The following is a 22,316-nucleotide window of genomic DNA, read 5'->3' as shown; positions in this document are numbered from 1 at the left end:
TCACCATGTAGAGACAGATACAGACTTCCCCTATGGAACACCTCACCATGTAGAGACAGATACAGCCTTCCCCTAAGGAACACCTCACCATGTAGAGACAGATACAGCCTTCCCCTATAGAACACCTCACCATGTGGAGACAGATACAGCCTTCCGCTAAGGAACACCTCACCATGTGGAGACAGATACAGCCTTCCCCTATAGAACACCTCACCATGTAGAGACAGATACAGCCTTCCCCTATAGAACACCTCACCATGTGGAGACAGATACAGCCTTCCCCTAAGGAACACCTCACCAGGTGGAGACAGATACAGCCTTCCCCTAAGGAACACCTCACCATGTAGAGACAGATACAGCCTTCCCCTATGGAACACCTCACCATGAAGAGACAGATACAGCCTTCCCCTATGGAACACCTCACCATGTAGAGACAGATACAGCCTTCCCCTAAGGAACACCTCACCATGTAGAGACAGATACAGCCTTCCCCTATAGAACACCTCACCATGTGGAGACAGATACAGCCTTCTCCTAAGGAACACCTCACCATGTGGAGACAGATACAGCCTTCCCCTAAGGAACACCTCACCATGTAGAGACAGATACAGCCTTCCCCTATAGAACACCTCACCATGTGGAGACAGATACAGCCTTCCCCTATAGAACACCTCACCATGTGGAGACAGATACAGCCTTCCCCTATAGAACACCTCACCATGTGGAGACAGATACAGCCTTCCCCTATAGAACACCTCACCATGTGGAGACAGATACAGCCTTCCCCTATAGAACACCTCACCATGTGGAGACAGATACAGCCGTCCCCTGTAGAACACCTCACCATGTGGAGACAGATACAGCCTTCCCCTAAAGAACACCTCACCATGTAGAGACAGATACAGCCTTCCACTATAGAACACCTCACCATGTGGAGACAAATACAGCCTTCCCCTAAGGAACACCTCACCATGTAGAGACAGATACAGCCTTCCCCTAAGGAACACCTCACCATGTGGAGACAGATACAGCCTTCCCCTATGGAACACCTCACCAGGTGGAGACAGATACAGCCTTCCCCTAAGGAACACCTCACCATGTGGAGACAGATACAGCCTTCCCCTAAGGAACACCTCAGCATGTGGAGACAGATACAGCCTTCCCCTAAGGAACACCTCACCATGTGGAGACAGATACAGCCTTCCCCTAAGGAACACCTCACCATGTGGAGACAGATACAGCCTTCCCCTAAGGAACACCTCACCAGGTGGAGACAGATACAGCCTTCCCCTAAGGAACACCTCACCATGTAAAGACAGATACAGCCTTCCCCTAAGGAACACCTCACCAGGTGGAGACAGATACAGCCTTCCCCTAAGGAACACCTCACCAGGTGGAGACAGATACAGCCTTCCCCTATGGAACACCTCACCAGGTGGAGACAGATACAGCCTTCCCCTATGGAACACCTCACCAGGTGGAGACAGATACAGCCTTCCCCTAAGGAACACCTCACCATGTAGAGACAGATACAGCCTTCCCCTATAGAACACCTCACCATGTGGAGACAGATACAGCCTTCCCCTAAGGAACACCTCACCATGTGGAGACAGATACAGCCTTCCCCTATAGAACACCTCACCATGTAGAGACAGATACAGCCTTCCCCTATAGAACACCTCACCATGTGGAGACAGATACAGCCTTCCCCTATAGAACACCTCACCATGTGGAGACAGATACAGCCTTCCCCTATAGAACACCTCACCATGTGGAGACAGATACAGCCTTCCCCTATAGAACACCTCACCAGGTGGAGACAGATACAGCCTTCCCTAAGGAACACCTCACCAGGTGGAGACAGATACAGCCTTCCCCTAAGGAACACCTCACCAGGTGGAGACAGATACAGCCTTCCCCTAAGGAACACCTCACCATGTAGAGACAGATACAGCCTTCCCCTATGGAACACCTCACCATGTAGAGACAGATACAGACTTCCCCTATGGAACACCTCACCATGTAGAGACCGATACAGCCTTCCCCTAAGGAACACCTCACCATGTAGAGACAGATACAGCCTTCCCCTATAGAACACCTCACCATGTGGAGACAGATACAGCCTTCCCCTAAGGAACACCTCACCATGTGGAGACAGATACAGCCTTCCCCTATAGAACACCTCACCATGTAGAGACAGATACAGCCTTCCCCTATAGAACACCTCACCATGTGGAGACAGATACAGCCTTCCCCTAAGGAACACCTCACCATGTGGAGACAGATACAGCCTTCCCCTAAGGAACACCTCACCATGTAGAGACAGATACAGCCTTCCCCTATAGAACACCTCACCATGTGGAGACAGATACAGCCTTCCCCTAAGGAACACCTCACCATGTGGAGACAGATACAGCCTTCCCCTAAGGAACACCTCACCATGTAGAGACAGATACAGCCTTCCCCTATAGAACACCTCACCATGTGAAGACAGATACAGCCTTCCCCTATAGAACACCTCACCATGTAGAGACAGATACAGCCTTCCCCTATAGAACCCCTCACCATGTGGAGACAGATACAGCCTTCCCCTATAGAACACCTCACCATGTGGAGACAGATACAGCCTTCTCCTAAAGAACACCTCACCATGTGGAGACAGATACAGCCTTCCCCTATAGAACACCTCACCATGTGGAGACAGATACAGCCTTCCCCTATAGAACACCTCACCATGTGGAGACAGATACAGCCGTCCCCTGTAGAACACCTCACCATGTGGAGACAAATACAGCCTTCCCCTAAGGAACACCTCACCATGTAGAGACAGATACAGCCTTCCCCTAAGGAACACCTCACCAGGTGGAGACAGATACAGCCTTCCCCTAAGGAACACCTCACCAGGTGGAGACAGATACAGCCTTCCCCTAAGGAACACCTCACCAGGTGGAGACAGATACAGCCTTCCCCTAAGGAACACCTCACCATGTAGAGACAGATACAGCCTTCCCCTATGGAACACCTCACCATGTAGAGACAGATACAGCCTTCCCCTATGGAACACCTCACCATGTAGAGACAGATACAGCCTTCCCCTAAGGAACACCTCACCATGTAGAGACAGATACAGCCTTCCCCTATAGAACACCTCACCATGTGGAGACAGATACAGCCTTCCCCTAAGGAACACCTCACCATGTGGAGACAGATACAGCCTTCCCCTATAGAACACCTCACCATGTAGAGACAGATACAGCCTTCCCCTATAGAACACCTCACCATGTGAAGACAGATACAGCCTTCCCCTATAGAACACCTCACCATGTGAAGACAGATACAGCCTTCCCCTATAGAACACCTCACCATGTAGAGACAGATACAGCCTTCCCCTATAGAACACCTCACCATGTGGAGACAGATACAGCCTTCCCCTATAGAACACCTCACCATGTGGAGACAGATACAGCCTTCTCCTAAAGAACACCTCACCATGTGGAGACAGATACAGCCTTCCCCTAAGGAACACCTCACCAGGTGGAGACAGATACAGCCTTCCCCTATAGAACACCTCACCATGTGGAGACAAATACAGCCTTCCCCTAAGGAACACCTCACCATGTAGAGACAGATACAGCCTTCCCCTAAGGAACACCTCACCAGGTGGAGACAGATACAGCCTTCCCCTAAGGAACACCTCACCAGGTGGAGACAGATACAGCCTTCCCCTAAGGAACACCTCACCAGGTGGAGACAGATACAGCCTTCCCCTAAGGAACACCTCACCATGTAGAGACAGATACAGCCTTCCCCTATGGAACACCTCACCATGTAGAGACAGATACAGCCTTCCCCTATGGAACACCTCACCATGTAGAGACAGATACAGCCTTCCCCTAAGGAACACCTCACCATGTAGAGACAGATACAGCCTTCCCCTATAGAACACCTCACCATGTGGAGACAGATACAGCCTTCCCCTAAGGAACACCTCACCATGTGGAGACAGATACAGCCTTACCCTATAGAACACCTCACCATGTAGAGACAGATACAGCCTTCCCCTATAGAACACCTCACCATGTGAAGACAGATACAGCCTTCCCCTATAGAACACCTCACCATGTAGAGACAGATACAGCCTTCCCCTATAGAACACCTCACCATGTGGAGACAGATACAGCCTTCCCCTATAGAACACCTCACCATGTGGAGACAGATACAGCCTTCTCCTAAAGAACACCTCACCATGTGGAGACAGATACAGCCTTCCCCTAAGGAACACCTCACCAGGTGGAGACAGATACAGCCGTCCCCTAAGGAACACCTCACCATGTAGAGACAGATACAGCCTTCCCCTAAGGAACACCTCACCAGGTGGAGACAGATACAGCCTTCCCCTAAGGAACACCTCACCATGTGGACAGATACAGCCTTCCCCTAAGGAACACCTCACCATGTGGAGACAGATACAGCCTTCCCCTAAGGAACACCTCACCATGTGGAGACAGATACAGCCTTCCCCTAAGGAACACCTCACCATGTAGAGACAGATACAGCCTTCCCCTAAGGAACACCTCACCATGTAGAGACAGATACAGCCTTCCCCTAAGGAACACCTCACCATGTGGATACAGATACAGCCTTCCCCTATAGAACACCTCACCATGTGGAGACAGATACAGCCTTCCCCTAAGGAACACCTCACCATGTAGAGACAGATACAGCCTTCCCCTATAGAATACCTCACCATGTGGAGACAGATACAGCCTTCCCCTATAGAACACCTCACCAGGTGGAGACAGATACAGCCTTCCCCTATAGAACACCTCACCAGGTGGAGACAGATACAGCCTTCCCCTATAGAACACCTCACCATGTAGAGACAGATACAGCCTTCCCCTATAAAACACCTCACCATGTAGAGACAGATACAGCCTTCCCCTGTAGAACACCTCACCATGTGGAGACAGATACAGCCTTTCCCTATAGAACACCTCACCATGTAGAGACAGATACAGCCTTCCCCTATAGAAGACCTCACCATGTGGAGACAGATACAGCCTTCCCCTAAGGAACACCTCACCATGTAGAGACAGATACAGCCTTCCCCTATAGAACACCTCACCATGTAGAGACAGATACAGCCTTCCCCTATAGAACACCTCACCATGTAGAGACAGATACAGCCTTCCCCTATAAAACACCTCACCATGTAGAGACAGATACAGCCTTCCCCTGTAGAACACCTCACCATGTAGAGACAGATACAGCCTTCCCCTAAGGAACACCTCACCATGTAGAGACAGATACAGCCTTCCCCTAAGGAACACCTCACCATGTAGACAGATACAGCCTTCCCCTAAGGAACACCTCACCATGTGGATACAGATACAGCCTTCCCCTATAGAACACCTCACCATGTGGAGACAGATACAGCCTTCCCCTATAGAACACCTCACCATGTAGAGACAGATACAGCCTTCCCCTATAGAACACCTCACCATGTGGAGACAGATACAGCCTTCCCCTATAGAACACCTCACCATGTAGAGACAGATACAGCCTTCCCCTATAGAACACCTCACCAGGTGGAGACAGATACAGCCTTCCCCTATAGAACACCTCACCATGTGGATACAGATACAGCCTTCCCCTAAGGAACACCTCACCATGTAGAGACAGATACAGCCTTCCCCTAAGGAACACCTCACCATGTGGAGACAGATACAGCCTTCCCCTAAGGAACACCTCACCATGTAGAGACAGATACAGCCTTCCCCTATAGAACACCTCACCAGGTGGAGACAGATACAGCCTTCCCCTATAGAACACCTCACCATGTGGATACAGATACAGCCTTCCCCTATGGAACACCTTACCATGTGGAGACAGATACAGCCTTCCCCTAAGGAACACCTCACCATGTAGAGACAGATACAGCCTTCCCCTATAGAACACCTCACCATGTGGAGACAGATACAGCCTTCCCCTAAGGAACACCTCACCATGTAGAGACAGATACAGCCTTCCCCTAAGGAACACCTCACCATGTAGAGACAGATACAGCCTTCCCCTATAGAACACCTCACCATGTAGAGACAGATACAGCCTTCCCCTATAGAACACCTCACCATGTAGAGACAGATACAGCCTTCCCCTATAGAACACCTCACCATGTAGAGACAGATACAGCCTTCCCCTATGGAACACCTCACCATGTAGAGACAGATACAGCCTTCCCCTAAGGAACACCTCACCATGTAGAGACAGATACAGCCTTCCCCTATAGAACACCTCACCATGTAGAGACAGATACAGCCTTCCCCTATAAAACACCTCACCATGTAGAGACAGATACAGCCTTCCCCTGTAGAACACCTCACCATGTAGAGACAGATACAGCCTTCCCCTAAGGAACACCTCACCATGTAGAGACAGATACAGCCTTCCCCTAAGGAACACCTCACCATGTAGAGACAGATACAGCCTTCCCCTAAGGAACACCTCACCATGTGGATACAGATACAGCCTTCCCCTATAGAACACCTCACCATGTGGAGACAGATACAGCCTTCCCCTATAGAACACCTCACCATGTAGAGACAGATACAGCCTTCCCCTATAGAACACCTCACCATGTGGAGACAGATACAGCCTTCCCCTATAGAACACCTCACCATGTGGAGACAGATACAGCCTTCCCCTAAGGAACACCTCACCATGTAGAGACAGATACAGCCTTCCCCTAAGGAACACCTCACCATGTAGAGACAGATACAGCCTTCCCCTATAGAACACCTCACCATGTAGAGACAGATACAGCCTTCCCCTATAGAACACCTCACCATGTAGAGACAGATACAGCCTTCCCCTATAGAACACCTCACCATGTAGAGACAGATACAGCCTTCCCCTATAGAACACCTCACCATGTAGAGACAGATACAGCCTTCCCCTATAGAACACCTCACCATGTAGAGACAGATACAGCCTTCCCCTAAGGAACACCTCACCATGTAGAGACTGACTCAACACAAGTTCAAGACGTAAAGAGAAATGGAGGTACGGAGGTATGGAATGATCACAGTGGCTGCAAAGCCACAATCCTCCAAAGAAATAGACCTAGCTGCTAAAATCACGACATGATGAGAATGGGTTTGGTGGTGAAAGACAAAGTATTACCATCCAGTCTGATCTAGTCAAGTTATACCTCCTCTCCTCTCACTAGTCTGATCTAGTCAAGTTATACCTCCTCTCCTCTCACCAGTCTGATCTAGTCAAGTTATACCTCCTCTCCTCTCACCAGTCTGATCTAGTCAAGTTATACCTCCTCCCACCAGTCTGATCTCGTTAAGTTACACCTCCTCTCCTCTCACTAGTCTGATCTAGTCAAGTTACACCTCCTCTCCTCTCACTAGTCTGATCTAGTCAAGTTATACCTCCTCTCCTATCACTAGTCTGATCTAGTCAAGTTATACCTCCTCTCCTCTCACTAGTCTGATCTAGTCAAGTTATACCTCCTCTCCTCTCACTAGTCTGATCTAGTCAAGTTATACCTCCTCTCCTCTCACTAGTCTGATCTAGTCAAGTTATACCTCCTCTCCTCTCACTAGTCTGATCTAGTCAAGTTATACCTCCTCTCCTCTCACAAGTCTGATCTAGTCAAGTTACACCTCCTCTCCTCTCACTAGTCTGATCTAGTCAAGTTATACCTCCTCTCCTCCCACCAGTCTGATCTAGTCAAGTTACACCTCCTCCCACCAGTCTGATCTAGTCAAGTTATACCTCCTCTCCTCTCACTAGTCTGATCTAGTCAAGTTACACCTCCTCTCCTCTCACTAGTCTGATCTAGTCAAGTTACACCTCCTCCCACCAGTCTGATCTCGTCAAGTTAAACCTCTTCTCCTCCCACCAGTCTGATCTAGTCAAGTTATACCTCCTCTCCTCCCACCAGTCTGAACTAGTCAAGTTACACCTCCTCTCTCCAGTCTGATCTTGTCAAGTTACACCTCCTCTCTCCAGTCTGATCTAGTCAAGTTACACCTCCTCACCCTAGTCTGATCTAGTCAAGTTACACCTCCTCCCACCAGTCTGATCTCGTCAAGTTACACCTCCTCCCACCAGTCTGATCTCGTCAAGTAATACCTCTTCTCCTCCCACCTGTCTGATCTAGTCAAGTTACACCTCCTCCCACCAGTCTGATCTCGTCAAGTTATACCTCCTCCCACCAGTCTGATCTAGTCAAGTTATACCTCCTCCCACCAGTCTGATCTAGTCAAGTTACACCTCCTCCCACCAGTCTGAATCTCGTCAAGTTATACCTCCTCCCACCAGTCTGATCTAGTCAAGTTATACCTCCTCTCCTCCCACCAGTCTGATCTAGTCAAGTTATACCTCCTCTCCTCCCACCAGTCTGATCTAGTCAAGTTATACCTCCTCTCCTCCCACCAGTCTGAACTAGTCAAGTTATACCTCCTCCCACCAGTCTGATCTAGTCAAGTTACACCTCCTCCCACCAGTCTGATCTAGTCAAGTTACACCTCCTCCCACCAGTCTGATCTAGTCAAGTTATACCTCCTCTCCTCCCACCAGTCTGAACTAGTCAAGTTATACCTCCTCTCCTCCCACCAGTCTGAACTAGTCAAGTTATACCTCCTCCCACCAGTCTGATCTAGTCAAGTTATACCTCCTCTCCTCCCACCAGTCTGATCTAGTCAAGTTATACCTCCTCCCACCAGTCTGATCTCGTCAAGTTATACCTCCTCCCACCAGTCTGATCTAGTCAAGTTACACCTCCTCCCACCAGTCTGATCTAGTCAAGTTACACCTCCTCCCACCAGTCTGATCTAGTCAAGTTATACCTCCTCTCCTCTCACTAGTCTGATCTAGTCAAGTTACACCTCCTCTCCTCTCACTAGTCTGATCTAGTCAAGTTACACCTCCTCCCACCAGTCTGATCTCGTCAAGTTAAACCTCTTCTCCTCCCACCTGTCTGATCTAGTCAAGTTATACCTCTTCTCCTCCCACCAGTCTGATCTAGTCAAGTTATACCTCCTCTCCTCCCACCAGTCTGAACTAGTCAAGTTACACCTCCTCTCTCCAGTCTGATCTTGTCAAGTTACACCTCCTCTCTCCAGTCTGATCTAGTCAAGTTACACCTCCTCTCTCCAGTCTGATCTAGTCAAGTTACACCTCCTCCCACCAGTCTGATCTAGTCAAGTTACACCTCCTCCCACCAGTCTGATCTAGTCAAGTTACACCTCCTCCCACCAGTCTGATCTCGTCAAGTAATACCTCTTCTCCTCCCACCTGTCTGATCTAGTCAAGTTACACCTCCTCCCACCAGTCTGATCTCGTCAAGTTATACCTCCTCCCACCAGTCTGATCTAGTCAAGTTACACCTCCTCCCACCAGTCTGATCTAGTCAAGTTACACCTCCTCCCACCAGTCTGATCTCGTCAAGTTATACCTCCTCCCACCAGTCTGATCTAGTCAAGTTATACCTCCTCTCCTCCCACCAGTATGATCTAGTCAAGTTATACCTCCTCTCCTCCCACCAGTCTGAACTAGTCAAGTTATACCTCCTCCCACCAGTCTGATCTAGTCAAGTTACACCTCCTCCCACCAGTCTGATCTAGTCAAGTTACACCTCCTCCCACCAGTCTGATCTAGTCAAGTTATACCTCCTCTCCTCCCACCAGTCTGAACTAGTCAAGTTATACCTCCTCTCCTCCCACCAGTCTGAACTAGTCAAGTTATACCTCCTCCCACCAGTCTGATCTAGTCAAGTTATACCTCCTCTCCTCCCACCAGTCTGATCTAGTCAAGTTATACCTCCTCCCACCAGTCTGATCTCGTCAAGTTATACCTCCTCCCACCAGTCTGATCTAGTCAAGTTACACCTCCTCCCACCAGTCTGATCTAGTCAAGTTATACCTCCTCCCACCAGTCTGATCTAGTCAAGTTATACCTCCTCCCACCAGTCTGATCTAGTCAAGTTATACCTCCTCCCACCAGTCTGATCTAGTCAAGTTATACCTCCTCTCCTCCCACCAGTCTGAACTTGTCAAGTTACACCTCCTCTCTCTAGTCTGATCTAGTCAAGTTACACCTCCTCTCTCCAGTCTGATCTTGTCAAGTTACACCTCCTCTCTCCAGTCTGATCTAGTTAAGTTACACCTCCTCTCTCTAGTATGATCTAGTCAAGTTACACCTCCTCTCTCCAGTCTGATCTAGTCAAGTTACACCTACTCCCACCAGTCTGATCTAGTCAAGTTACACCTACTCCCACCAGTCTGATCTAGTCAAGTTACACCTCCTCTCTCCAGTCTGATCTAGTCAAGTTACACCTCCTCCCACCAGTCTGATCTAGTCAAGTTACACCTCCTCCCACCAGTCTGATCTAGTCAAGTTACACCTCCTCCCACCAGTCTGATCTAGTCAAGTTACACCTCCTCCCACCAGTCTGATCTAGTCAAGTTACACCTCCTCTCTCCAGTCTGATCTTGTCAAGTTACACCTCCTCTCTCCAGTCTGATCTAGTTAAGTTACACCTCCTCTCTCTAGTATGATCTAGTCAAGTTACACCTCCTCTCTCCAGTCTGATCTAGTCAAGTTACACCTACTCCCACCAGTCTGATCTAGTCAAGTTACACCTACTCCCACCAGTCTGATCTAGTCAAGTTACACCTACTCCCACCAGTCTGATCTAGTCAAGTTACACCTCCTCTCTCCAGTCTGATCTAGTCAAGTTACACCTCCTCTCTCCAGTCTGATCTAGTCAAGTTACACCTCCTCTCTCCAGTCTGATCTAGTCAAGTTACACCTCCTCTCTCCAGTCTGATCTAGTCAAGTTACACCTCCTCTCTCCAGTCTGATCTAGTCAAGTTATACCTCCTCTCCTCCCACCAGTCTGATCTAGTCAAGTTACACCTCCTCTCTCCAGTCTGATCTAGTCAAGTTATACCTCCTCTCCTCTTTCTCCTATCACTCCCCCTCTCTGTTCGCTCAGCAACATTGTGAGGAATAGAACACAGGTAGTGTTAGGACATGAACAGCAGCACTATGTATGTCTGGTTTGTTTGTTTCCATGGCCACAGTGCAGTTTGAAACTGATATAAACAACCTGTCAATCAAAAGACTGAACGGGACACTCCAGCAGAGGTCATTCGTCCGCCCCTCTGAGTGCTGTGACCAATCACAGGACGTTTCTACAGTCAGGAAATAAAATGTTCAAATGTTAAAGTATGGGAATAGGATGGAATCGAGGTTAGGAGGAGGAGCCTGTAATTCCACCCAATTAACGGACAACATACTGGATATGATCTCAGAGTTACAGAACCAAAGGGATGCAATAAATGACCTCCCCTAAAACCATGGAGGAGGGGAGAGGGAGGGAGTCAAGAAGCAATAGGCCTCCACCTCCAAGCCTTGATGGGTCAGAGTGAGGGGGAGGCAGCAGCCAGGTGGAAGGAGGGAGGGTAGTGTTAAGATGTGAGAGGACTGGGCATAGCCGGGTGAGTGGCAGGGGGAGGTGGAGGGGTAGATGGATGGGCAGTGGGGTAGGTTTAAGAATAGTTACAGGAGGAGGTGTCTTACTTTGGGTGTGGGGCAGGAGGCAGTGGAGAGGCGCGAGGTGGCCTGGGCACGTGGCGACTCGGAGGGCGTGGTGCTCAGAGAAGTTGTGTCTCTGGGAAGAACCTGCACACCCCTAGAGATTATGCTGTCTGGGATCTATGAAGAGAGAAGTTATATCTAGTTATATTTACTACTACACACACACACACACACACACACACACACACACACACACAGAGAAAAAGAGAGCGGGTAAGCAATATCTACAACACACACAAGTAGTTATCTTATCCTCACACAGTACATGAGAGGAAAGCTGTGTGTACAAAAAGCACTGTAATCTCTACTGTAACACACACAGATAAAAGACACCTCGAAAGCACACACAGATTGGTCAGTCAGTCTGGCCAGTCAGTCATCTGTTTTCTGATTGGCCAGGTAGACTTTTGTAATAACTGTAACAATATAAATACTTTCTAAACATCATTAAACACTAGTTCCAGATGCATGTTAAACCCTGTGTGTGTGTGTGTGTGTGTGTGTGTGTGTGTGTGTGTGTGTGTGTGTGTGTGTGTGGCTGCAGTGCGAGTGTGAGCCTGAGTGTGAGCCTGTGAGGAGACAGACAGGCCAGGCAGGCCCACAGTTTCCCCCCATGGCTGCTGCTGTGGATGTGTGGATCTGTGACTGTGATCCGCACGGCTCATTTGAGTGGTGCTAGTGGGCTAGTGGGTGCTAGTTACACAATAACCCCACTCCGCTAATTAGCAACACAGGCTAACTCAGCTAGCGCTAATAACACTGTCCGGGCTACACCTAGCGATACACCACCAGTCATGACCTATACAAGATGGAGTGAATCTCAAAAGTCCTTCTTCATTCCAAGAGACCTCACCTCCTAAGATTCCTCTCCTCGGGGAGAGAACGGGATCGAGCACTTTTGAGATACATGGTGTTCAAGTTTGCAGGGAGGAATTATGGGATGGGTGGGGTGCAGAGTACAGTGGTATGTGGTGTAGGAGCGACGTGTGACATGAGGATGGGTGGGTGGGCAGATTTGAGGGGTCTTACCGTTACCGGCTGGTCTCCAGAGCAGGAGCAGGTGTAATGAGGTGGGGCAGGGGGGAGGTTAGATACCAGACCAGGTAGATAGTGGCTACCTTTAGCCATGACAACAGCATGGTTATGGTGCTGGGGCTTCCCCTTCTGGTGATGGATGGTCAACACAGGATGAAACATGAATACACACATAATAGGCACGCACACACGCATATACACACAGGCATATACACACACACACACACACACACACACACACACACACACACACACACACACACACACACACACACACACACACACGACAGGTAAACACACACACTGACGTACTGATGTATCAAAATGAAGACTCAGCACACGTGCAGTAATGCAGTGAACAGGGAGATCGGTTTCTAATGCAACAAACACAATACATGTATTCTGAGACCTAGCTCCATTCTTCCTCTCTTATCCCTCACTCTCCATTTTCCTCTCCACCCATTCATCTTCCTCTTTTCCTCTTCCTCTATTTCTGCTAGATCTCCCTTCTTTTCTCTGGGTCAAATGATCATAATTCATTTTATAAAGAACTTCTGGGCTGAAATATCCATGTTGAAGTTAACTTGAGGATTCTAACTTGAGAAACAGCAACAGGCCATTGTGTGTTTACCTTGGCAGCGATGGCGGCGGCGGTGATGTGTGAGTTGTGTCCGTGGGAGTGGGAGTGGGTGTGGTGGTGGTGGTGGGCGTGGTGGTCCTCGGTGGACACCAAGCATCTGTCCTTCATCTTCTCATCATCCTCATCATCATCATCATCATCATCCTCACACTGCACACCCTTATAATAATAATAGACTTTATTAAGAAAACACCACAACTCACGATGCTGTATGTCATAACATATGGATCAAATAACCACTGTGAAAGCAGCTACAGCTATTAATTAAGATAAAAGTTAAGTACTGCTACAAACAGAGACTTCTGGGTGTGGAAATGATGTGATTATGGTGCAGGAAATAAGCATTGTGAAGCAGTTTTACTTCATGTATGGTCCTCCTCTCATTAGAATGTAGGGACCTCCTCTCATTAGCATGTAGGGACCTCCTCTCATTAGCATGTAGGGACCTCGTCTCATTAGCATGTAGGGACCTCGTCTCATTAGCATGTAGGGACCTCCTCTCATTAGCATGTAGGGACCTCCTCTCATTAGCATGTAGGAACCTCCTCTCATTAGCATGTAGGAACCTCCTCTCATTAGCATGTAGGAACCTCCTCTCATTAGCATGTAGGAACCTCCTCTCATTAGCATGTAGGAACCTCCTCTCATTAGCATGTAGGAACCTCCTCTCATTAGCATGTAGGAACCTCCTCTCATTAGCATGTAGGAACCTCCTCTCATTAGCATGTAGGAACCTCCTCTCATTATCTTGTAGGGACCTCCTCTCATTATCTTGAGAGGAGGTCCCTCATCATTTCATTTAGGAACCTCCTCTCATTAAGAGTAGGGACCTGTCATTATCAGTAGGGACCTCTCAATATATAATGTATGACCTCCTGTTAATATCATGTAGGACCTCCTCTCATTACCATGTAGGGCCCTAAATTATCATGCAGGGTCCTGTCATTATCATGGGAGGGACATAGGGACATCCTCTCATTATCATGTATGGGTGTCCTCTCATTATCATGAATGAGAGCATTATCATGTAGGAACATCTCATTATCCTTTAGGGTCCTCTCATTATCATGTAGGAACTCTCATTATCCTGTAGGGTCCTCTCATTATCATGTAGTAACATCTCATTATCCTGTAGGGTCCTGTCGTCATCATGTAAGGCCCTCTTATTATCATGTAGGGTCCTCTCATTATCATGTAGGAATATCTCATTATCATGTAGGAATATCTCATTATCATGTAGGAATATCTCATTATCCTGTAGGGTCCTCTCATCATCATGTAAGGCCCTCTCATTATCATGTGGTGTGGGATGTGTATATCACCCTCTTTTTCTTAAAAAAAAAAATACAAACGCAATGGAGGAGAGTCAAAGAGTGTCACCTTGTCCTCTGTCTGGGTGCAGGCAATGCTGTTGAGGGTGAGGGGTGGGGAGAGGGGCGGTGGGGGTGAGGGCAGGTCCTCCAGAGCCTCATGGACGTCCTTCACCTTCACAACCGCATCCCTCAGCAGGTCAATGGCGTGGGGCAGAGCTGGAAGGATGAACTGGAAACACTCCTGTAGGAAGAGAGTTAGGGGTCAGAGGTCAATGAGAGTACACACACACACACACACACCAGATTTTACCTGTGAGCCCTTCTTGCTGCCAGGTAGGTTGATGATGAGGGTTTTGCCTCGGATTCCACAGACAGGCCTGGAGAGCATGCCCAGAGGTGTGACCTGAAGGGAGCCCATCAGCATAGCCAGGGCCATCCCTGGAGCCTCGCGCTCTATCACCTCTTTGGTGGCCTGCAGCATCGGGAAGTAGGAAGGGACAGAGTGAAAGGGAACACTGGTTACAGTACTGAACAAATATTACATTCACCTTCAGCAGGGTCAGGGATGGGCAACAAGGTCTAAGGCCAGGGCTGAGATTACAGCCTAACTGGCAACAAGGTCTAAGGCCAGGGCTGAGATTACAGCCTAACTGGAAACAAGGTCTAAGGCCAGGGCTGAGATTACAGCCTAACTGGAAACAAGGTCTAAGGCCAGGGCTGAGATTACAGCCTAACTGGAAACGAGGTCTAAAGCCAGGGCTGAGATTACAGCCTAACTGGAAACAAGGTCTAAGGCCAGGGCTGAGATTACAGTGCGAGTGATGTTGTTGCATGTGTGTTTGTCTGACTCTCCTACCATGGCCTGCTGGAACTATACAGTGGCTTGCGAAAGTATTCACTCCCCTTGGCATTTTTCCTATTTTGTTGCCTTACAAACTGGATTTAAAATAGATTTTTGGGGGGTTTGTATCATTTGATTTACACAACATGCCTACCACTTTGAAGATGCAAAACATTTTGTATTGTGAAACAAACAAGAAATACAACTAAAAAAACAGAAAAATTGAGCATGCATAACTATAAACCTCCCCCAAGGTCAAAATGAACACATCCATCTTTAAGTCATACCACAGATTCTCAATTAGATTGAGGTCTGGGCTTTGACTAGGCCATTCCAAGACATTCCAAGACAAGATGTTCAAAATTTCTGATATTTTTTTTAATCACCCAACCCTGATCAGTACTTCTCCACAACTTTGTCCCTGACTTGTTTGGAGAGCTCTTTGGTCTTCACGGTGCCGCTTGCTTGGTGGTACCCCCCTGCTTAGTGGTGTTGCAGAACAGGTGCATATACACAGAGATCATGTGACAGATGATGTGACACTTAAATAAAGTACATCTGTGTGCAGTCTAACTAATCATGTGACTTCTGAAGGTAATTGGTTGCACCAGATCTTATTCAGGGGCTTCATAGCAAATGGGGTGAACACACGCACCCACCACTTCTATGTTTTTTATTTTTTAGAAATATGACTTTTTTATGTTACTTCACCAATTTGGACTATTTTGTTTATGTCCGTTACATGAAGTCCAAATAAAAATCTATTTAAATTACAGGTTGTAATGCAACAAAATAGGAAAACCGCCAAGGGGAATGAATTCTGTCATGTCTTGTTATGTCTGTTCCTGTCCTTTCTCTTCACTCTGTCTCTCTCTGCTGGTCTTTTTAGGTTACCTTCTCTGTCTCTCATTCCTCAGCTGTTCTACATCTTCCCTAACTAGCTCATTCACTCGTTCCCACCTGTTCTCTCTTCCCCCTCTGATTAGGTCTCTATTTCTCTCTCTGTTCCTGCTACTTTCAGTGTCTGATTCTTGTTTGTGTTTTTTGATGCCAGAAGCAAGCTGTCGTCTCGTTTGCTTCCACCTTGTCCTGTCCTGTCGGAGTCTGCCTGGCAGGTGCATCCTGCACTATACTAACGTTCTTTTTGTTCCGCTGACAACGTTGGAAGAGGATTTATGCCATTCCTGTTTTTTCATTAAAGAACTCTGTTTTCTGTTAAAACCGCTTTTGGGTCTTCACTCAAGTTCATAACAGAATTAATTTTGCATGGCACTGTATATGTGAGTGAGTGAGATGTTAGTAAAATTCCTGAACCAAATGTTTCCATTATTATAGATTGCAGCCGGGAGCAACAAGAGGAAGTGATGCGATGTGTGTGGACCCAAGAAGGACAGGAAGACACAGAACACATACATCAAGTGCAAGAAATACATTTGCAGCACACACAGTAAAACTCTGTCCCTCTTGGTGTGTAGACCGGTCTTAATTTGTGTTCAATGGGGCTCATTTATCATTTCCATAAGATACTGTATGTAAAATTGGTCCTTCCAATTTGTTCAGTTCAAAGCAATAAACATCAATATAGATGAAAACCTTGTTTCATTTATATTTGTTCAAGATAAACATGAATAGAGATGAAAACATTGTTTCATTCATATTTGTTCAAGATAAGCATGATTTATTCCACCCATGTCAAAACAACAAATAGCTGCTTTATCGATAAATGTGATCTAGCAGGTAAATGGCAAATATTAACCATGTATGCTGTCTATAATGCTTGTAATTGGTATCAACTTACGTAATAAGTATTTATGTGTAAATTGTTATGGCTGTATTGTTTTAAAAACCCAAGTATGTTGTGGGTCCATCAGATCTGCGAACATTGGGTGAATAACAAAAACATGAACATCACACAAGGTTTAAGAGAAGTGATGTTGTGTGCCCTTGAGATGAATGACAAGTCAAACATGCACATTATTAAAAAAGAAGAAAAAGATAAGGACATATCAAAGAGGGGGAAGAATGAGAGAGGGAGGGGGAGAGAGAGGGAAGAATGAGAAAGGGAAGAATGAGAGAGGGAGGGAGAGAGAGAGAGGGAAGAATGAGAGAGGGAGGGAGAGAGAGGGAGGGGAGAGAGAGAGAGGGGAGAGAGAAAGAGGGAAGAATGAGAGAGGGAAGAATGAGAGAGGGAGGGGAGAGAGAGAGGGAAGAATGAGAGAGGGAGAGAGAGAGAGAGAGAGAGAGAGAGAGAGAGAGAGAGAGAGAGAGAGAGAGAGAGAGAGAGTGAGTGAGTGAGAGTGAGTGAGAGTGGGGGGGGGGGGGGAGTCAACGTCCACAGCCAGCAGTAATCTCCAGGGAGTCACAAGCGCTTTCTCCCCAACTCATGCACACACTTACACACAAGCAAATGAACATGCACTCATACACATACACAGAGTCAAACATAAAATAAAACACTCTCTCAACCCTAAAATATGACACACACATTGACAACGTATGCAAAATACATCATATAGAAAATAACATAATGGAACAAAAACATGTATTTATCCGTACTGTGAAAAACCTGACAAAACACAAGATAATCTATGGTTTGACAAACACAACTCTCACATAAACATGCACATTGACCATGCAGGTGCCAACCAACACACACATGTGCACACATAGCTAACAGCTTACACTAGATCTAGGGTCAACAGTCATCCACTCACATGGACACAAACACAAACTTTGGGGTCCCCATGTACCTCGGGCGTGACATCACGGGGGGCGAACCCTGTTCCTCCGGTGGTCAGAATCAAGTTCAGCTCCTTCTCATCACACCAGTCCACCAATGTCTCCTGAGGACAGAGTGCAGAGAGACACACCATTGGCAGGCAGCAGTGTCAATCACAGAGGTGACCACTCCATTAGCTGGAAGCAGCGTCAATCATATAGACAACAACAGACACGGGTTCAGGATAGAATACTAAAGCGCTGGGTGAAACTCAATTGTCTTTCCTTGATTCCTAGCATCCTCCCTTTTCTCAAATGGCATTGGAGGAGAAGATCAGAGGGGACAAACCTTGGATCTTGTCCTCTAATGTGCCTGAAAAAGGAGGCAAGGAGAGAGGACGCAAGAAATCAAAGAAAGACCATTAAAATTCACCCACTGTGTGGACAACAGTTTCCAAGACAGAAGGGTCTAACAATAACAACTCCTTAATGTAGGCCTTGTGAGAGAATACATGTGAGAATCCAAAATACTGTCACCTTTGAACTATAGCCTGCGGTGGGCTCTAGGGGGCAGCATGCAGTTAGAGTAGAGACAGCGAGAGAGAGAGACAGCGAGAGAGAGAGACAGCGAGAGAGAGAGACAGCGAGAGAGAGAGACAGCGAGAGAGAGAGACAGCAAGAGAGAGAGACAGCGAGAGAGCGAGACAGCGAGAGAGGGAGAGGAAGGGAGAGAGAGATCAGGAGAGAGAGAGAACGCAAGATGGAGAGACGAAGAGGAAGAGAGAGAGCGAGAGAGAGCGAGAGAGAGAGAGAGCGAGAGAGAGAGAGAGAGAGAGGGAGAGAGAGAGAGGGAGGGAGAGGAAGAGAGAGAGAGCGAGAGAGAGAGAGAGAGAGGGAGAGAGAGAGCAATAGAGCAAGGAGAGAGATATTTACCTTAATCTCATCAATCTCATCTGGGACTATTTTGTAGGAAGATATGACGCCTCCAAGCCTGTGGATAAGAACCAGAAAACAACAACAAGATCATAGTTAGTTCATATTCAGTCTCAACAAACTCACTGGAGACGGAAAGAGAGAGGGAGGGAAGAGGCAAACCAAACGGGGAGTGGAGAAATATGGATCAAAAGACAGTAAGTAGGAGTGGGAGTAAAAGGAGAAGTGGTAAACTGAGAGGAAGGAGAAGGGGGGTATCCTGAACTGGACTCTAAGTTAGGAGCCATCTGCAGGTCAGAGACAACGGACTCTCCAAAACAGACATCAAACACAAAAACGATAAGTAGTCAGTATTAGCTATTTTTAGAGAGTGATAAGTGATTCACTGAGAAAATGCCATGAGACTGTTAGTTCAAGTCAAATCATGTCCACTGGCGCCTACCAGTGGAATATGTATTTACCACAACAGGGCAAGAACGACACAGTAAAGCCCAGTATGAAGTCTTCTCCTCAGAACTATAGTCAGACAAAAATATCATTTTTCTCAGCTTTAAATCATAAAATTGTGAAAACCACAATACACGGAAATATTGAACACAATGAACATACAACCATAAAAACCTAATTCTAGAGGGAATTCAGTCCACTGTCAAAAGGAAATCCATCCAAAGTGGGTCACAGCATGCTAAATTGAGACATTCGAAAATGAGAATTTGTTCAACAAAACTAATCAGGATTTCCTTAATCCAGTTGTCAGAGCAACCACTTGTGTTGTGTGTGTGGATTGTGTGTTATGTGTTGGGGTGAGGTACGCAGCGACTCAGGAGCTTCTAGGGAAAGTAGACACACACAAAAAGGTGGAATTCCAAGATGCAGACGTGGTTTGTTGTCATCTCGTTTACTTTTTGTATATATTTATTATTCAATCTCTTTTTCCATTTTAAATTATATATACCTTCCGGTAACCCGCCTCACTCAATGTGACACGGATCCGCTATTGTTTTAGACCCTATAGCCAAAACTTTCATCAGAAGGTAGCCAGATAATTAGCAAAGTTAATAGCCATTTAGTCATTGTTAGCCACTGCTAGCGGACTTTACCCTCTGCTCAGGCACCAGCCGTTTATTTAGCCTGGATAATACCTGCCAGCCTCGGACTGTTTTTCTCCACGACAAAGCCAGATTCCTGCCGACCATTGATCATCACAGCTAGCAATCTTCAACTGAGTGACCCAGCCCCGAAGCTAGCCCTGAGCCAGGCGCATCTCCCGGCTAGCAAACGAAATTTCCATAACTACAATACCTCTTTTGCTATTTGGCCAGTTCCCTTCGTCGACAAGGTGCCACGCCGTACCACCACAACTGACTCGCAGACGTAATTCCATCAGGTGTGCCCTCAACCGGAGCAGACGCTTCTCCTTACCCCGGACTGCTAACTTTAACCGCCGTGTCTCCGGGGTGCTAGCGTAGTAACGACGACCCCGCAGCCTCCCTGTTCCATCTATTGCTGTACACTGGACCCTATGATCAATTGGCTACATAGCTGATGCCTGCTGGACAGTTCATTTATCACGATACTCCACTTTGTTTACCTTTGTTTATCTGTCTGCCCTACCCCCGAACTCAGGCCCTGTGTGTAGTTAACCGACACTGTCTGCCCATTCATCGCCATTTTACCTGTTGTTGTTGTTGTTGTCTTACCCGATTAGCTGTTGTTGTCTTACCCGTTGTTGTCTTAGCTAGCTCACCCAATCAACACCTGTGATTGCTTTATGCCTCGTTTTATGTCTCTCTCAAATGTCAATATGCCTTGAATACGGTTGTTTAGGATAATTGGCATTGTTTTAGGTTACTGCAGAGCCCCTAGTCCCACTGTACATGCCTTAGATACCTCATTTGTCCCACCTCCCACACATGCAGTGACCTCACCCTGAAAAAACAACCAGCATGTCCAGAGATGCAACCTCTCTTATCATCACTCAGTGCCTGGGCTTATCTCCGCTGTACCTGCACCCCACCATACCCGTCTGCACATTATGCCCTGAATCTATTTTAACACGCCCAGAAATCTGCTCCTTTTATTCTCCGTCCCAAACGCACCAGACGACCAGTTTTGCTTTAGTCGTACCCTCATCCTACTCCTCCGCTGTTCCTCGGGTGATGTGGAGGCTAACCCAGGCCCCCCGTGTCCCCAGGCACTCTCATTTGTTGACTTCTGTGAATGAAAGAGCCTTGGTTTCATGCATGTTTACATCAGAAGCCTCCTCCCTAAGTTTGTTTTACTCACTGTTTAGCACACTCCACCAACCCTGATGTCCTTGCCGTGTCTGAATCCTGGCTTAGGAAGCCCACCAAAAATTCTGAGATTTTCATACCCAACTACAACATTTTCCATCAAGATAGAACTGCCAGGGCCTGGCACAGTGGTTAAGGGTGCTGTACTGCAGCACCAGCTGTGCCATCAGAGACTCTGGGTTCATGCCCAGGCTCTGTTGTAACTGGCTGCGCCCGGGAGGTCTGTGGGGCGACGCACAATTGGCCTAGCGTTGTCCGGGTTAGGGATGGCTTGGTCGGTAGGGATGTCCTTGTCTCATCGTGCACCAGCGACTCCTGTGGTGGGACACAGAGCGCGCTAACCAAGGTTGCCAGGTACACAGTGTTTCCTCCGGCACATTGGTGCGGCTGGCTTCCGGGTTGGATGTGCTCTGTGTTAAGAAGCAGCGTGGCTGGTTGGGTTGTGTATCGGAGGATGCATGACTTTCAACCTTCGTCTCTCCTGAGCCTGTATGGGAGTTGTAGCGATGAGACAAGATAGTAGCTACTACAACAATTGGATACCAAGAAATTGGGGAGAAAAAGGGGTAAAAATTAAAATATATATATATATATATTTTTAAGATAGAACTGCCAAAGGGGGAGGAGTTACAATCTACTGCAGAGATAGCTTGAAAAGTTCTGTCACACTTTCCAGGTCTATGCCCAAACAGTTCGAGCTTTTAAAAATGAATTTCTCCAGAAATAAGTCTCACTGTAGCCGCCTGTTATAGACCCCCCTCAGCTCCCAGCTGTGCCCTGGACACCATATGTGAATTGATTGCCCCCCATCTATCTTCAGTGTTCGTTCTGTTAGTGGACCTAAACTGGGATATGCTTAACATCCCAGCAGGCCTACAATCTAAGATAGATGGCCTCAATCTCACTCAAATTATCAAGGAACCCAC

General features: G+C 47.4%; 1 protein-coding gene across 7 annotated transcripts in view; it reads right to left on the bottom strand.

The window, feature by feature from the left end:
• gphna (gephyrin a) overlaps positions 1-22,316 on the bottom strand; it is a 134,910-nt gene that overhangs the window by 56,339 nt on the left and 56,255 nt on the right. For 4 of the 7 annotated variants that reach the window (XM_064953340.1, XM_064953342.1, XM_064953343.1 and 1 more), the window contains exons 3-9: positions 19,097-19,154; positions 18,160-18,288; positions 14,915-15,076; positions 14,672-14,845; positions 13,283-13,450; positions 12,646-12,780; positions 11,599-11,733 (exon numbers count right to left, since the gene is read on the bottom strand). In XM_064953340.1, coding sequence (XP_064809412.1) covers positions 11,599-11,733; positions 12,646-12,780; positions 13,283-13,450; positions 14,672-14,845; positions 14,915-15,076; positions 18,160-18,288; positions 19,097-19,154 — 961 coding nt within the window. The remainder of the gene's footprint in view (positions 1-11,598; positions 11,734-12,645; positions 12,781-13,282; positions 13,451-14,671; positions 14,846-14,914; positions 15,077-18,159; positions 18,289-19,096; positions 19,155-22,316) is intronic. The other 3 variants (XM_064953341.1, XM_064953345.1, XM_064953346.1) reach the window with 2 other exon arrangements.

This window comes from Oncorhynchus masou, chromosome 32, assembly GCF_036934945.1.
Source record: "Oncorhynchus masou masou isolate Uvic2021 chromosome 32, UVic_Omas_1.1, whole genome shotgun sequence".
NCBI classification, from domain to species: Eukaryota; Metazoa; Chordata; class Actinopteri; order Salmoniformes; family Salmonidae; genus Oncorhynchus; species Oncorhynchus masou.
This window is presented reverse-complemented; position numbering and strand designations above follow the sequence as displayed.